The 18623-nt window shown below is 36.6% G+C and overlaps 1 protein-coding gene across 1 annotated transcript in view; it reads left to right on the top strand.

Moving 5' to 3' along the window:
• The window catches only part of GABRA4 (gamma-aminobutyric acid (GABA) A receptor, alpha 4), a 77218-nt gene extending 58929 nt beyond the window's left edge, over window positions 1-18289 (top strand). Inside the window, exon 9 of the mRNA XM_010858863.1 lies at window positions 15782-18289. Within this exon, the coding sequence (XP_010857165.1) occupies window positions 15782-16315 (534 nt within the window). The 3' untranslated portion in view covers window positions 16316-18289. The remainder of the gene's footprint in view (window positions 1-15781) is intronic.
• The last annotated feature ends 334 nt before the right edge of the window (window positions 18290-18623 follow it).

The following is an 18623-nucleotide window of genomic DNA, read 5'->3' as shown; positions in this document are numbered from 1 at the left end:
ACAAGAACCAGAGATCAAATTGCCAACATCCATTGGATCATGGAAAAAGCAAGAGAGTTCCAGAAAAACATCTATTTCTGCTTTATTGACTATGCCAAAGCCTTTGACTGTGTGGATCACAATAAACTGTGGAAAATTCTGAAAGAGATGGGAATACCAGACCACCTGATCTGCCTCTTAAGAAACCTGTATGCAGGTCAGGAAGCAACAGTTAGAACTGGACATGGAACAACAGACTGGTTCCAAATAGGAAAAGGAGTATATCAAAGCTGTATATTGTCACTCTGCTTATTTAATTTCTCTGCACAGTACATCATGAGAAACCCTGGGCTGGATGAAGCACAAGCTGAAATCAAGATTGCCGGGAGAAATATCAAACACCTCAGATATGCAGATGACACCATCCTTATGGCAGAAAGCGAAGAAGAACTAAAGAGCCTCTTGATAAAAGTAAAAGAGGAGAGAGAAAAAGTTGGCTTAAAACTTAACATTCAGAAAACTAAGATCATGGCATCTGGTCCCATCACTTTATGGCAAATAGATGGGGGAACAATGGAAACAGAATAGACTTTATTTTTGAGGCTCCAAAATCACTGCAGATGGTGACTGCAGCCATGAAATTAAGATACACTTGCTCCTTGGAATAAAAGTTATGACAACATAGATGGGCTGTTAAAAAGCAGAGACATCATTTTGTCAACAAGGTCCGTCTAGTCAAGGCTATGGTTTTTCCAGTAGTCATGTATGGATGTGAGGGTCGGACTTAAAGAAAGCTGAGCACCGAATAATTGATGCTTTTGAACTGTGGTATTGAAGAAGACTCTTGAGAGTCCCTTGGACAGAGAAGAGGTCCAACCAGTCCATCCTAAAGGAAATCAGTCCTGAATATTCATTGGAAGGACTGATGTTGAAGCTGAAACTCCAATACTTTGGCCACCTGATGTGAAGAAATGACTCATTTGAAAAGCCCCTGATGCTAGGAAAGATTGAAGGTGGGAGGAGAAGGGGACGACAGAGGATGAGATGGTTGGATCGCATCACTGACTTAATGGACATGAGTTTTGAGTAAACTCCAGGAGTTGGTTATGGACAGGGAGGCCTGGCCTGCTGCAGTCCATGGGGTCGCAAAAAGTTGTACATGACTGAGTGACTGAACTGAACTGAATTGAATGAATATATGAATGGATAAATTTAAAACTTTGTTATGTTCCTGAATCCTGTTGCTGTATGGGTCTTCAAGTTGGATAAAAATTTGAGAAATAGACATTGATTTTATGATACACATATAAAGATGGTAATCTAAGCCTCTGGACTAGTTTATTCATTTCCTGAAGACTGGAAGAACTGAAATGTCTGAGGGTTGAGCCCTCTGGAAATGTAACATTTTAGGATTCGTATTTGAGGAAGAGTATTCCACACTGAAGAGAGTATGTAAATGGAACATGCCTGGATTGTGGAATTTATTGGACCCATTTAACAGAGAAAGAAATAATCAGCAGTGTTAGATGCTGCCAAGGCAGTATGTAAGATGCAGATATTTAAAAGTTCTTATTGGATTAAAATACAAAAAGTTGCAAGGGAAAGATAGGAAGGGAAATTAATAAACAGTGGGTTGAAGAGTAAATGACCATGGAGAAGTGGAAACATTAAGTGTAGAAGATGTTTCCCTAAACTGGCAATGATAGAGTGGAATCTGGAAGGGATCAAAGGTTAAGGAGTTGTGGGACTTGATATTTTCATCCCCTTCTTTGTAACATGAGATAAATTTTAGTATGTTCTATGTTGGGAAAGTGCAAATATTTTTTAATTGCTAGCATGATTAAGTAAAACAATATTCCCAGGATTGTTGATTTTATGCTCTCCTCAAACATCCATCAGCCCAGAAGGAAACCTTTTAAATGGGAGTCCTTACTTATCTCTTCCTATAACTGTCAGATCAAGGCAAATTGGGTTTTAGCTGATGCTTAGAGAAGGCGCATTGAGGAGAACAATGGCAACCCACTCCAGTGTTCTTGCCTGGAGAATCCCAGGGACAGGGGAGCCTGGTTGGCTGCCGTCTCTGGGGTCACACAGAGTCGGACGTGACTGAAGTGACTTAGCAGCAGTAGCAGCATTGCTCTGAGGAATGGAGATGATTGTCTTCACCGAGGAATAGGAAATAGCATGAATTTTGAAAAGGACACCCAATGTAGTGTTCCCATATATTTCCAACATTTTCTGAGGTAGATATTTACAGTATTCATTCAACATTAGTTCTATTGAAAAAATACAATGAATATCTGAGTATAGAAATAATGGAAACTTCTATTATAATAATTTATCTCACAGGGACTATCTACATTTTTGTTCTAGAATATGAATAGCAATATCAAAATGATATTTCACAAGTATTGATCACTTACCAACTTCAGGTAAAGTGTTAAGCACTTTATGAATACTACTCCATCAATAACTCTAAGAAGTTATCATTATTATCTTCATTTTAGCCAGGAGAAATATGTAGCACAGAGAGGCTAAATAATTTCTCCAAGGTAACCCAGCTAGTTCTGACATTGGTTTTTAACTTTCAATATACTGCCAACAAGGATAAAAATGAGGATAGATATTTGGCAGCTTTCAGTTTTAGAATTTATTTTGTAGATGTCTGTAGAGGGCAAGGGCTTCCCTGGTGGCTCAGTGGTAAAGAATCTGCCTGCTAATGTAGGAGATGTGGGTTCCAACTCTGGGTCAGGAAGATCCCTTGGAGAAGTGTACAGCAACCCACTCCAGTATTCTTGCCTGGGAAATCCCATGGACAGAGGAATCTGGTAGGCTACAGTTCATGGGGACCCAGAAGAGTTGGACACGTCTTAGCAACAAAACAACAACAAATAAAGGGCACATTTCCCTTGCTGCATACCAGATATTTGTGTCTTTTAGTTTCTGGCCTGCTAGGCTGAAGTGGTTATGTTGGTGATATACATTAATGTGCTGATGAGCCATTTACCATAAATTGCAACTCAGCTACTGGTTTAATTCCTGCTAAATTTGCAATCTGCCTTTACTGAAGTGCAAAATTGGCTTTCTTGTCCTAAAGTGGTAGAACATGCAAAAGAGTCTAATACCTTATTTTCTAGCTCAAGTAAGATTATCTAGGCTCAGAGAAAGTTTTAAAATTTTCACTTTGGATGAACAGCTGTTTCAACATGAGAGCCTTATTAAACACCAAATGGTCTTGCTAATACCTCATTGAAAACTGCAGGTAATAGCATGGCACTTCCTCCTCAGGATAAGTCACATTATTTCCTGGAGAAAGTCCAAATGGCCTCAGCGATTTGTGGGTTATCTGTTTGACAACTGGTGTTGTGGTAGAATATCAATTTGTTCTGCTGACTGAATATGCTGTTTTACTATAGATGGAGATTTGTAATGAATTGTGTTTAAAAGGTAATTCAACATACGCTTTTATGACCAATTGACTGTGCTTCCATTCATAAAGTCTAGGGAATGGGATTGATGTTTAAAATACAAAAGCATATGCAATAGGTACTTAATGAGTCCTTTTCTGCTACATGCACATGTGTGCACACATTTACTTTATATATAATTTGGCACATGCGTTGTTGAACTTCATTTACTTTAATTATTTGCAGATAATTACATGTTCTCTTCCCTTGTGGTTCAGATGGTAAAAATTTCTCTTGCAACGTGGGAGACCTGGGTTTGGGAAGATCCCCTGGAGGAGGGCATGGCAACCCATTCCAGTATTCTTGCCTAGAGAATCCCCATGGACAAGAGGAGACTGACAGGGATGGGAGCCTGACAGTCCATGGGATCACAAAGAGTTGGACACAACTGAACAACTAAGCACAGTTTGAAGAATCATTTTCAAGTCAGAAACTAGAGCTAGTGTTTATGTTGATATCTTCCCTGGATTACAATTAAAGTTGAAATTGCAGTGTCCTATGAACCCGAGGGGGAGATGTTTTAGTTTTTCCATAATTTTGAGTAGCAATTTTATAAGCATCTTTCGAAAATTATATATTCAAACCGAACGTAAAGTCTATGGAAGGAAGTTGGAACACAGCTTCCTTTTTGCAGAAGAACTTCATAAAAATGGTTCATCATACAGAAGATATGTATTTTGAATGACGATGATGGTTCATTTTTCACACAACCCAAAGAGAAGTTTTCTTCAATTAAAAAGAAATTTTGCACTGCTAGTTTACCTTTGTGGTTAAGATAAAATTTTCTATACAGTAAATCACCAAAATGTGGACCTATTTGTAAATATTTATTTAGGTCTGACTGTAGACTATAGAAGGTATATGGGAAACTATTATCTGTAAGCATATTATGACAACTAAGCACCAAAGAAGTAGGGCAAATATTAGGAAGAACAGAAAAATTCGTAAGAATTTTACAATTTTTACACATACTGGAAAGGAAGGATTAATCAGAGGAAGATTTTTTTGTGGGATAATGTGGGTCAAACATTAGTACAGTAGTTACCTTATAATAGAAATTGGATTAATGTAACTAAAATCCAAATCTGAAAAACCAAGCTGTTTATAAATGTTGCTTAACCTGGTTTGGGTTGTGTGCACATATTTCAGATAAGTTATGCTTTCTTCCAACTCCATTATGGTAGCTTTCTAACATGGCAAATTAACATATATTCTGTAAGCAACTTCCTGAAGTGGCTAAAATTGTTGCTTTGGGATGCAGATTATGACTGTAGCTCATTTTGACTGTCTGGTCTTAGAAGTAACCAACTTTCCAAGGCTTCAGTGTCCTTATTGGGAAAATAAGAATATTAATACTATTATATTACCTGGGTGGCTGTAGATAATGTTTTAGGTTATTAGTGTAGGGCTTGGTCTATAGTAAGTGCTCAATACATGGTAGAGATGTTGATAAAGATTCAAGACTTCTGTTTGGCAAGTGCTAATATCAGACATTAATTATTTAGAGTAGCCCGTGAATGTGAAGCATTGCTTTAACAGTCTATTTCAAGAAAATACAAGGGTAAAAAAAGAAAAGGAAGATTTTAGAACGTCCTCAAGGGATTTCAAATTTTAACTGACAAGGTTATTGGCCTTCTTTATCCTTACACCATAGAGAGAAATCTTTGAAAATTGTCCTCCTGCCAGCAGGCAGGCCAATTTTCCTTCCTCTAGCATCCCTCTTCCCTATGGTTAATACTTGTGCATGCGTGCGTGTTCGGTCTAGTCCAACTCTTTGCGACCCCATGGACTGTAGCCCGCCAGGCTCCTCTGTCTATGGGATTTCCCAGGTAAGAATACTGGAGTGGGTTGCCATTTCCTTCTGCAGGAGATTTTCCCAACCCAGGGACTGAGCTTGTGTCTCCTGCATTGACAGGTGGATTGTTTACCAAAGTTTACCAAGTCTTAACTGCCATCCAGGAATGTGGTTAAGACTTAATCATCCCTAAATTTCAGCTTATGTGTTACTTTTACAAAGAGACTTTCCCAGCAGTCAGGCTATGTCATGTACTCCCTAATTAAAAATTTTTTCCATGATAGAATTTATTGCTTATTATAACTTCTTAATAATTCCTGGTAGAAGTTGTAAGGCCTGTGCCTTTTCACCTCTGTACTCCCCATGCCCAACAAGATACTTGAAAATTTAGACACTCAATACATATTGCTCAATGAATGAATGAATTGGGTAGATCAGTGCCTTTGATAAGTCCTTCATTGCTTTTCAACTTAAATGTAGATATTCTGTTACTCATTTCCAACGAGAGAGGAAGCATGCAACCTGAGCCTTTTTTCCTAAAAATAAATCTGTTAAAGTCATCATGAATGTTTAGATTCAGTGGGTAAACATTATCTAATGTTCCAGAGAAAGTCGGCTTCCTTTAGGTAAGGCTCTTGGCTCATCAAAGGCTTCCTTAATGCAGAATGGTTGTGATTTTACTAAATGACTTGGCTGCTAATTCTTCAGCTTTAGAACTTTCTCCCCAAGCAGAAGTACACTGCAGATCTAGTCCTGATAAATTATTTCTTTTTAGACATTGCCCCTGTTGTCTTTGCTGATGCAGATAAAATTGTGACTCAGACTGCTTGCTATGCCAGCCTCCTATAGGATTGGCAGGGATCTGAATTTTTCTGCGTGGCTATTTATTATAGCACAATTTCATTTTGATCAAATCATATGAAGTCTATATTAAGAAAAGCATTGTCCAAATGTTTTCTAAGTTCAAATACAATTTTCTGAATATTTTCAAGCTGAAACAAATCATTTTCATAGGATGATGTGGTTTATTAAAAAAATGAATTTGTTTGGACACCCAAATTAGAAATTAAAAACCATGGTAAGATTTCTTTTGTAATATTTTATCAGGTATCTACATATATTACCTTTAATTTTAAGTATTAAAAATATCCTTAATATAAAATATGAGCAAAAGTTATAAATTATTTTTAATGACATTTTTTTCAATACTTAAACACATGTATGTTTTGAAATCCACGATACATGTACATACATTGTCACATGAAAATCATCATCTGAAAGGAAAATAAAAATATTTTATGAAAAATATTGAGTAGTTAAAGAAGGACCTGGAGCTAAGTCCAAATTAGAAGCTTAAATGAAAATCCTGGTTGACTCAAGTCCTCTGATTAGGATTAAGGAAAACTGAAAGGAACTCAAGAGATATCGTGGAGAATTCATATCTAAGCAACTTTGACCAGTTTAGAAAGATGATGTCGATGCCCCCCTGGTGGATATATGGAAGTGTTTTCATTCTTTAAGGACAAAATTAAAAATGTTACAAAGAAATCCATGCTTAATTCCTGTTAAAAGCATCTCAATTTCTCTACATATCTTAACTCAACCTAGGATTTGGGGGGTTATCAAAAGAGGATACTCACTCAGTGGAGAAGAGAGAACAAACTAGAAACAAAATACCTGAGAAGAGAGAACTGTTTAGGTTTTGTTTTTTTTTTTCCCTATGAGAAAAAGTTAACATTCATTATTTTAAAATATTAAGATGTATGTCTTAAATGTATTAAAGTTAGATGATTATCTTAGATTCCTGAGGTTGCCATAGCCAAATAACATAGATCAGTTGAATTAAATAACAGAAATTTATTTTCATATTTCTAAGGACTAGAAAATCCAAGATCAAGGTTCTGGCCATTTAGGTTTCTGATGAGAGCTCTTTTTCTGTTTGCAGACGACTGTCTTCCTGCTGTGTCCTCAGATGACACAGAGAAAGGGTTTGCTGGTGTCTCTTTCTCTTTCGTAAGGACATTAGTTCTGTCTGATCAGGGCTTCATTCTTATGACCTCATTTAATATAACTTCCTTAAAGATCCTATCTCCAGTATAGGACCTTGAGGAGTTAGGCTTCCAACATATGAATTTTGAGGGGCCATAATTCAGTCCATAGCAATGATTACAACTTTTTAATGTTTCACTCTTTACCTTTTTTGACATTTGTTGCCTTCTGCTATCCCCAGTTTGGTGTCTTTCATTGTCTCATTTCTTCTAATTTAAATGTGGAAAAAAGTCCTTTGGCTACTGTCATTTAAATAAAAAAAAATAAAAAGAGTGATACTATAATGCCAGACCAGTATTTCCACAGATACAACTCTTTTTAATATTCCATTATATTGAGAAAGTGGGCCAGCCAAACTGAGTTGCCAAAGTTCTAATTGTGAGCCAACATTCTGGGTATGTCTTTTCATAGCATAGTGAAGTGTGAATATCATCCTATAGGTTGGATTACAACAGTTCCTCCAGTCTTTTCCCTGGTTACCAGTTTCTAGACTTTACTGGTAGTTGGAATGTTTCAGAAAGAGATCAGTGAACTGATATGTTAATACATGAGACGCTTTTTAAAAAATATAATTCACATCTTTTCTGGACATTGAAATACTTGTGGCTATTGTTTTTCTTACATATAGCTTTGGCATATGGTTGTGTTTGTGGTTGTTGTTCAGTCAGTAAGTCATTTTCGACTCTGCAACCCCAAGGATTATAGCATGCCAGGCTTCCCTGTCCCTCACCATCTCCCAGAGTTTGCTCAAACTCATGTCCATCAAATCGGTGATGCCATTCAACCAACTCATCCTCTGTCGCTCCCTTTTCCTCCTGCCTTCAATCTTTCCCAGCATGAGGATCTTTTCCAATGAGCTGGCTCATTGCATCAGGTGGCTAAAGTATTGGAGTTTCATCTTCCACATCAGTCCTTCCAATTAATATTCAGGGTTGATTTCCTTTAGGATTGGCTGTGTGAGTCACTCAGTCATGTCCAACTCTGTGACCCCATGGACTGTAGGCCACCAGGGTCCTCTGTCCATGGGATTTCCCAGGCAAGAATACTGGAGTGACTTGTTATTCCCTTCTCCAGGGGATCTTCCTGACTCAGGGGTCGAACCCAGGTCTCCTGCATTACAGTCAGATTCTTTACTGTCTGAGCCACCAGGGAAGCCCAGGATTGGTTGTGGTAGTTGGTTAATTAAAAGCATGTTAGGTAAGTGTCAGGTGCAGAAGAACCACTCGGTAAAAATTAACCATTATTGCTGCTGTTGCTGTTTTCCCAGATGAGCCTTTTATATTTGTCTTATACCATAGGATTTACTCTAGAATTAATTCTTACCTTTATTATGTCTAAAATCTGTTTTAATTTCATTATTGCATTTTATATTTCCTTGTATTTATTCTAATTTTTGCCAGCAACATCCTTTTCATGGCTGACTTCATCACAGACTGTCTTCAGCTCCCTCTACCTTTCTGATTATTCAAAGCAGGCACATTACTTTTATAGAAACATAGAAAAAATTTTCTAAAATCTTGTTGTCTGTAATGATTTGTTCTTGAATGACATATCTTTTTATTTCAGAAACAGGATCTTGTTATCTGCCTTCTGAATTATTTCTATACAATATCCTTTGATGCCTACTAGGTACTGAGTGCCTTGCATGCATTGTCTTATTTATTCCTTATGAGGAAGGACCATTATTACTCCTGCTTTAGTAAGAACTTTGAGGTTTCAAGAGATTTAGTAAGTTGTCAAATATCCCACAGCTGATAAATGGCAAATTCAGTGTTTGAGTCCAGGACAGTCTGATTTGATGACTCACAATTCAGTTTAGCCAACGTTTCCCATTTTCTAATCCCTGATGACTGGCGGTAGCATAACTAATAAATAACACGTCCTCCAAATAGGGTCGGAGAAGGCAATGGCACCCCACTCCAGTACTCTTGCCTGGAAAATCCCATGGACGGAGGAGCCTGAAAGGCTGCAGTCCATGGGGTCGCTGAGGGTCGGACAGGACTGAGCGACTTCACTTTCACTTTTGCCTTGCATGCACTGGAGAAGGAAATGGCAACCCACTCCAGAGTTCTTGCCTGGAGAATCCCAGGGATGGGGGAGCCTGGTGGGCTGCTGTCTATGGGGTCGCACAGAGTCGGACACGACTGAAGCGACTTAGCAGCAGCAGCAGCCAAATAGGGTGATGCTGAGTTTTTATCTAGATCCCAGGTTATTCCTATGAACAGTTGGAGTGATTTTAATGCTGCTTTCATCATTGAGCGAGAGAAGATCTATCCTGTTCAGTGTTTGCATTTGGAAAAAGTGAGTGGATCATGCTTTGCCCTCTACCCTCTCCACTTTTATGTTGGCAGTATTGATGAAAACATCTCCTGGAGCAATTCCAGGTAGCATTCTGGTCAAGTCCAGGACCACTTGATCAAGCAGAGAACTTCTGCTCTGATTGGTGAAGTGTCTGACCAAGAAATTTCCTCTCCTACAGCCATCTATTGGAGAAGGCAATGGCATCCCACTCCAGTACTCTTGCCTGGAAAATCCCACGGACAGAGGAGCCTGGTAGGCTGCAGTCCGTGGGGTTGCTAAGAGTCAGACAGGACTGAGTGACTTCACTTTCACTTTTGCCTTTCATGCACTGGAGAAGGAAATGGCAACCCACTCCAGTGTTCTTGCCTGGAGAATCCCAGGGACGGGGGAGCCTGGTGGGCTGCCCTCTATGGGGTCACACAGAGTTGGACACGACTGAAGCGACTTAGCAGCAGCAGCAGCAACAGCCATCTATTTAACCTACAAAGTCTTGGCAAATAAAAAGAAGCACTAGGAACCACTGTGAAATAAAACTAACCAAAGATCACTTATCTTCAAGAAACCCTACTTCTTTCAACTTCTAAATATGCAAGACAACATGAATGAATTCTGTAAGACCATATTCTCTGGTAATTCCAAATTGAAAACATAAATTTCTTATCCCAGTGCCTGATATTGAAAGTAATATTTCTACAGCTTATGGAAATGCAAACACTGAATTAAAAGCTAACATTGGGAGGAAATGAAATACAATAAATAGAGAACTCGGCATTTTCATTTCTACATTTTGTTGTTCAGTGTGTGTTGGAATCCCCTGGTAACAACTGATGAAATATTTAACATGTTTATTTGTAGGGAATGTTTTTCATTTCTATTCGGTAACATTTAAAAAAAAAACACTACTGAGGGTCTTCCATGAATCATTACCTTGGGATTTAGTTTTTCATCTGCTCTTACCATTTATTGTTTATTTCTTTATTAAATAAGATGTGTGTCTAACCCCTGAAGCCCTGTCAGAACAGGCCTTGAATAAATGTCTTTGCATGATTGGATTTTTTTTTTTTTTTGGTACGTGACTCATTGATATTCTAGAAGATAAACCTGTTCATTATTAGCCTTGTTTGTTTTTAATTTAGAAGGGTTAAATTACATTTTATTAAACTTCATTAGCTTTTCAAATAAGCAAGATGAATGTGGCTTGCGTTCTGCATAGTCACTTTATCTCATTGCTGCTAGAGTAATAAGTTGAGATGAATTTTCTCTTTGCAGTTGATAATACTTCTTTAGAAATCGTGTCAGATCACAGTCATGATTGACGAATTGCTTGGATTTGCTCCTGTTTGCCTGTTGCTGCTTTAATTTGTTGGTAATGTTTAAATCTGCCACCTTACATCTCTATCCGACAGTTTCCCTTGCTTCAGGCTATTGTGACTAATGACAAAATGATCTCAAACTAAATCATTTTTTAAAATTCAAGTGAAGCTTAGGTGCTTTTCTTGTTTGTAACCACTGTACATCTGCTGAATACTGATAGACATACTCAACCCTGTGCATGAAACATAACCTCACTCTGACTGACACATTGGTGGCTCCAATACTTGAAGGCTGTGTGGATATTATTCCTAGCGAGTCCTGTGCCAGTTAGGTCAGCAGATTTCTCAATCCTTTTAGAGTTTGTCATCAGGGAAAATGACAACTACTTTTTACATTGAGGACCTTTAGACATCAATGCAAAATAACTTCAGTATCATTTGACTGCCTGGCAAAGAGCAAAGATTTAAGCCTTGGATCAGTCTAGTTCTTCTCTGCTTTTGTAGGTTATGATATTTAGAGTATTGAGACTTCTTAGGCATTCTTAGTCAGACCTGGGTTCAAGTCCAGATAATTTATACACCTTAGGTGTTATCTGCAATATTATGGACATATGTGCATAAACAAAGAGATAGTCATATGAAGGTCAGATAGAAAGTTTCTGAAACTTGCTCTTTAATCTGAAAAGGAATCTTGACTCTGTATTATATCCATTTCAGTGAAATTTATTAAAAATGAAGTAGATGCCTGCTATGGGCATTAGCTTACTATGATTAATAAGATAGCTTTCTATCCTAGAAGTTCACTAATACTGTAAAACTGGGAATAAAAAGATTTGATTTTTTTTCAGATGGTAATCCTAGTGGCATACTTCATACTGCTTCCTCTACTTTCATAAAGTCTCATGCTTCATTGATTCTTTTTTCCAGTCACAGACTGATTCTGCCTCTTTGACTTGAACTCACTGTTTTCTCGAGACATATTCTTCAAGTCTGTGCTTATATTACTTTGATATTTAAAACTTGCCAGGTAGTGGGTAGTGTCAATATAATTTTCAAAACATCAAAAACATGAGTCATACAAATATGGAATTAATCTATGTCAAGGTTTTGTCTAATTCATTAATTAAGGGGGATACTGCTGCTGCTGCTGCTGCTGCTAAGTCGCTTCACTTATTAGTAAAACTGGCTCAAAATCTTTTTGGGAGGAATGCCTATAAGTAACCATTATTATTGTCATTTGAAAAGAATACTAGAATGAGACTGCTAGATTAGATACAGAATTAGTTAATATCCTTCAGGGAGTCAAAACCATAACCTTTGGTGCTTCTTTCTACTGAACAGTAATCTAGAAGTTAATATGTAACTCACAGTGTTTGGGGTCAAATTCAATATTAAATAGCAGAATCAAACTCAAGTATACTCTCCACGAGACTTGATAATCCTTGGGCAGACTTTTTAAACCATGCTCCACAATGACATTGCAGGGACATGCTGTATTCCTTTCTGATTTCCAAGTCTTGAATAATTTTTAAACAATATACTTGACTATTAAAATACTTGACTAACTCCTGTAGGTGTAGTTTATGAAGTTCTTTAATGTCTCCCCCATATTTGAGTATCCAGAGGCTGTACAACATGGCAGAACACTCAGTTAGTCACTCACTCTGTGACTTTCATGCACCATAACCCTTCTTCTGTGATTCTTTTCTACTGCTGTGAACTGCATGCATGCTCAGTTGTGTCCCATGGACTGGGGCCCGCCAAGCAATTCTGTCTATGGGATTTCCCAGCAATAATACTGGAGTGGGTTACCATTTACTCCTCCAGGGGATCTTCCTGACCAAGGAATTGAATCCGCATCTCTTACATCTCCAGCATTGGCAGGGGGGTTCTTTACAACGAGTGCCACGTGGGAAGCAATCAGTTATATTAGAACATAACTCACAGTTGGTATTTCAGAATATTTCAGAAGGATTCTAATCTGGAAGAAAGGAAGACAGGGTCCTACAAATGTTCTTGTGCTTCCTTCTGAGGCACAGTTAAGTCACTTATAGTTTCGCCTTTTAAGATCTCACTTTTAAAATTCATTAGGCAGGATTGAAACAGTCTGTGGAGCTAACTATTCCATATTACTGAGGCAAGGCTCTTCTGAGGACTCCACCAAATGCTACCTAAATGTTGAGATTTTCCACTATGTCTGGAGGGAACATGCGCTCTTCCTGGCTTGGTATGTGCTGTGCACTGTTTTTTCTAATCCTGTCAGGTGGTTCTTTTTGCCTTGGGTAGTTAACTCATGCTCAAAAGTGGATCTGTGCAAGCAAAATTCTCACTGGGGACTCTTCGGGATTTTGGGGTATTTTTTTTCCCAGTATCAAATTCTCTGCTATTTTTTCCTGTGAATTCTAGCCACCTTGATTTCATCACGTTCTCAGCTTCATCTCCTCAATGTAGGGGGTCTGTCAGATTGCTCGTGTATTCTTTCCTCCACCACAGCATGTAAACTGAGTTTTGTTTTTTCTCTCTCAGTGATTGTGTCCTGTGTTCTCTAATGCTCAATCTCTTAAAAAACAGTTGTTTTACAAATTTTTTTTTGTCATTTCCTATGAGACAGTAAATTCAGTTCCTGTTGCTCCATTTTGGCCAGAAGCAGAAATCTCCAATTCTTAGAATTTAGTCTGAGGGAAAATAGGAGTTTCTAAAGATTATGGGCAACCCAATTTTTGGTGGAAGAAGGCAGTATGCAAATATCATGCTGTATTTGAAAAGATGTATTTCTCTCTTGCTTCTCCAATCAGCCCTTTATTACTTTCTTCCCTTCTTTTCTTAGTATATTTAATATTTTGCCACAGCTTGACCCTTCATTCTATTTTACTTTTTCTTATATTTTTGATTGCATCATGTGTGTGGGAGTGCATATTATCTTCCCAATGATAGTATAAACTCTTTAAATGTTGTGGATATACCTTATTATTTATATTTTTCATCTTGAATGTAACATCTTAAAATTAATTCTGTAAAAAGGGATTCAAAATCTGAGGATTAATCAGGTGATGTTTATTTTTTTTTAATTTAATTTTATTTTTAAATTTTACAATATTGTATTAGTTTTGCCAAATATCGAAATGGATCTGCCACAGGTATACATGTGTTCCCCATCCTGAACCCTCCTCCCTCCTCCCTCCCCATACCATCCCTCTGGGTTGTCCCAGTGCACCAGCCCCAAGCGTCCAGTATCCTGCATTGAACCTGGACTGGCAACTCGTTTCATACATGATATTATACATGTTTCAATGCCATGCTCAACATCACTCATTATCAGAGAAATGCAAATCAGGTGATGTTTATAATGTATCTTGTACAGGAAAAGCACAAGGCAAATAATGATACCTTTAGCTTTTAGGTTGATGTTAATTTTGGTTTCACTTGTTTCCACTCAAATTATGTGACATATGTGAAACTACAGTTTTTCATGAGTTCAGCTGCAACCTGTTTAGAAGAATACTCCAGGCTGACATGAAAAATACTTCCTAAACCTTTTCAGATCCTGCTTTGGCTCTGCCTGTTGCAAGGCTTTTTCTTCTCTCTCTACTCAGGGAACTTGAGGCCATAATTCACAAGTCTATGAGATATGTATGGACTGAACACTTTCAACTTGTTCAATAAGTGTAGTATTGGAAAAATATTTTACATGTAAAATAAATATTTCTCTGTAAAGGGAGCTCACAAGTAATTTTGTATAATATTATCCATAAAGTTCCTTGCAAGTTGGCTCCTTCTAATCATCCACTTGTGAGCTTTTCTTCATCATGTGTCTCTCTCCTCTGTACTTCTCCATCTCCTTACCCACCATTTATTTCATAAAATGGTGGTAAAAGAGGGTGGAAAAAGCAATTACAATATACCTTTAGTATAACTTAGAATAAACATAATCAAAGAGGAAAGATTGTTGCAAAAAGTCACAGTATCTTCTAAAGATAGACATGATTATTTTGGGAATTGTTTGAGCAATTGCTTTCCTTCATTAGTATGGACAATCTATAGTTGGCTCTATGGTTATTTATCATGCCTGTCAAAATATAAGAATTTTAATGCTTACCATCTGTATTCAGATACAGTCTTATTCTATACATAAAATCATTTTATGGAAAATGGTGAATTCCATTTTGATTTAAACACTATTGGTAAATAGTTTGAACTCAGATATTAATGAATGATATGGTGATGATATTTATATTATAATACAACAGTTTATTTAAAAATTATTTTCCTTTCTATTCACATTATTAATTGTGGTGAAAAACTAAAATGCATTAGGACTTCTAGATTTTATATAATAATGTCAATGTAAGATTATGAAAATAATTCCCAGAGATTTAGAAAGTAAGGTTTTGGAGTTCCTGTCTTTTTAAAGGAATATTATACACATATAGATGGCTATTGTTTTTATTCTGTGCACAAAAATAGATATCATTCTTGTTTATAAAGCAAACATTTACTAAACTCATTGAAATGTATACAGCATATCAGTAAAACTGTAGAAAGATGTTGTACAGTTATCATCATGAACCCTTAAAGTCAAGTCAAGTATAACTCTAGTTCAAAGTTCTAAAAGCCTAATCTTTCCATAGATTTAAATTCTAATTATTCATAAGAATGGAAAATATTTTGAAATAGAAGATGCTTCATTCAGAGTTTCAAATATATATATGTGTCCTTTTTAAGTTAGATATTCTTAAGCTTTCACAAAAAGCTGAATGACTGTAGCACATTAATAAAGGCTTATGAAAACAGCTAATTTGTAAGTATTTGATCCATTTAAATTTTGTATAATTGCATAAAATTATGTAACCAATATAATTTTTAATATACCTTTTCAGAACACAAATGCCAATTTGAGCATGAGAAAAAGAGCCAACGCCTTGGTTCACTCTGAATCTGATGTTGGCAGCAGAACTGATGTGGGAAACCATTCTAGCAAGTCTTCCACGGTTGTTCAAGGATCTTCTGAAGCCACACCACAGTCTTACTTAGCTTCCAGTCCAAACCCATTTAGCCGTGCAAATGCAGCTGAAACTATATCTGCCGCAAGAGCAATTCCATCTGCTCTTCCTTCTACTCCTAGTAGAACTGGGTATGTGCCCCGACAAGTCCCAGTTGGATCTGCTTCTACCCAGCATGTGTTTGGATCAAGACTGCAGCGAATTAAGACCACAGTTAATAGCATAGGGACTTCGGGGAAGTTATCAGCCACTACTACTCCCTCTGCTCCACCACCTTCTGGATCTGGCACAAGTAAAATAGACAAATATGCCCGCATTCTCTTTCCAGTAACATTTGGGGCATTTAATATGGTCTATTGGGTTGTTTACTTATCTAAGGACACTATGGAGAAATCAGAAAGTCTAATGTAATTTTGTTGCTATAGTAGTTTCCTAAAAGATGATGAACTTCACACAGAATGTCTTTTTAAATGTTTTTAAAGATAAACAATTGTTCTTTACTAAAATAAAAATTCCATGTAATTTTTCCATTTAAAAAATTCAAGCCAGTCATTGGGAGAGTTAATTAATTCTTTAGTGAAGGGAAAGTGAGCTATCTTTCATTTCAGAAAGATGATTTAAATAGAATCAATTCAGTATTCAAATTAGATGGAATACAGACTATCCTGAAAAGTTGGGACAAGCGAAACAGGGCTATTAGAGATCCATGGTGCATATTTATGCATTGAATTTTGAAAATAGTCTATGATATTTTCTAATGCACACTATGAATATCAACCAACCACCCTAAATTTCCCAGTGGCACTGCTCTTAATCAGAATCGTTGGATATGATATGCCACAGTAACTTCTGGAGATCCTCTTAGTATCTGCAAGAAAAGGACTTTTCCTCTTATATGAAACAATTTTAAAAGGCAAATGGAACACAACAAATACTGACCAATAGAGTGAAACCTCTGCTGCAACAAAGACAGAGACCAGGAGAAATGTGTTCCTGCCATGTGCTGGCCAAACAAGAGTTAACAGTTGACTAGAAAATCTGTATTTTGAGCCAAAGTTTAACTTATTGTATGAATTCCTTTTGATAATAGTTCATTCAGTTATATATCCTTTCAACATATAGTTATTCAGAGCCTACCATGTTCCAGGCACTATGTTAGACACTGTCTCTCTAGAAAAGCTCTTTCACCTTTACCTGCACTTTTACTCAAATAGGAGAGTGAGTGCATGCTAATGAGCCATCAACTAGCAGAGGACATTGCTTTCTTTAGTGTAGGAGGTTTATTTAGAGTCTGATGACATAATATTCATTTCTGCTATATTGATAGAGGATTACAAGTGTATTATTCACATAGCCACTTTTGAGATTAGTACACATTAACGCAACTTCAGCAAGTGACTTCAATGTATACTTAAAATGTGGTAAAGATTGTTCTCTTAGTGAAAAGCACTGTGTACCTCAAAGTAGTAATCTGGGCACTGTAGGACCCTATAGATTACCTGTCTCAAACTTGATCAGAATCACATATAGAATTTGAATAGAAGCAGAATAGAATTTGATTAGAATCACAGAATCATCAGAATCAGGAATTCAGTACAAAGCCTTTTAGATACTTTTCCCAACATAGAGCTATATCAGCTGGTGAAATACTAAGCTTCTAGGGAGTTTTTGTGTCCATAGTTCATATATCTGGGAAGTTTTATGTTTATTCTTGGGGGAGTTTTTATATAGTTTCATAACAAAGGTGAGTATTTTAAAATTATAAGAACAGTAAAAGAATGGAGTAAAGGGAAAAAAAATCATGACTTGGGGGTAAGATGCTACTGAGGCTGTTATGCAGTTTATCAGGATTTTCATGTGCTGATTTTCCTTTTTTTTATTAGGTAGGCTTAACAGCTTAATTAATTTTCTTTCAGCAGTCCTATGCCTCTAAATCTAGGCCTAGTTTTTTTTGTTGTGTTACTTCCAAGATTTTTCTTCTGTACTTCTCTCTTCCTGATCTGGGGTATGTGAATGAATGTGTTCTGGATGTTTGGGGACTATTTTGATAGAAATGGCCACCTTGTCAACAGTATTTCTTATTTTTTTAGAAAATATATATATTAATTTGCATTAGTTTTTTAGTTGTTGAATTGCCTTGAAATGGTTGTATATGAGACCTATAAAACGTGCAAATACTAAATATTAATTTGAATCATATCTGAGAATTCCTTCTTGGCTATGTCTCTAGGTGTTTCTTAGAATCATCAATAATTTTAAGGCTGAAGAATATTTTAGAAATCATCCAATCCAAACTCCTCACTTACAAATTGATGCCAGTAGTATGAAGCCCAATAAAATTTGTATATGTGTATATATTTAATAAAGAATACTTATAACAAAAAAGCTGATAATAAATTATTTCATGAATGTGAGTAGATTTATAGCCTTCAGGATGATGTTTGAAATTGTGGTCAGAAGCTATGATTGTTCTTTATTCCAACAAAATGACTGTATTTTTTTGGTGAGGAAAATGCTCCTTGCTTGTCAGTTGGCCTATTCTTAAGAATAGTTCATTGGCTTTCTTTTTTTTTTTTTTAAAGAAATTCTTCTCCTATCAATTCTTGCAGATTTTTAGGGAATAAAAAGAAATGGTTTTAGATTTGTAGATCAGTGATACAGGTGGATTCATAATTTTGTCTTTACCTTTGTATGTGAAGAAGATTTTTAAAATAATTCA

This window comes from Bison bison, unplaced genomic scaffold, assembly GCF_000754665.1.
Source record: "Bison bison bison isolate TAMUID 2011002044 unplaced genomic scaffold, Bison_UMD1.0 scf7180017864451, whole genome shotgun sequence".
In the NCBI taxonomy this organism is placed as follows: domain Eukaryota; kingdom Metazoa; phylum Chordata; class Mammalia; order Artiodactyla; family Bovidae; genus Bison; species Bison bison.
This window is presented reverse-complemented; position numbering and strand designations above follow the sequence as displayed.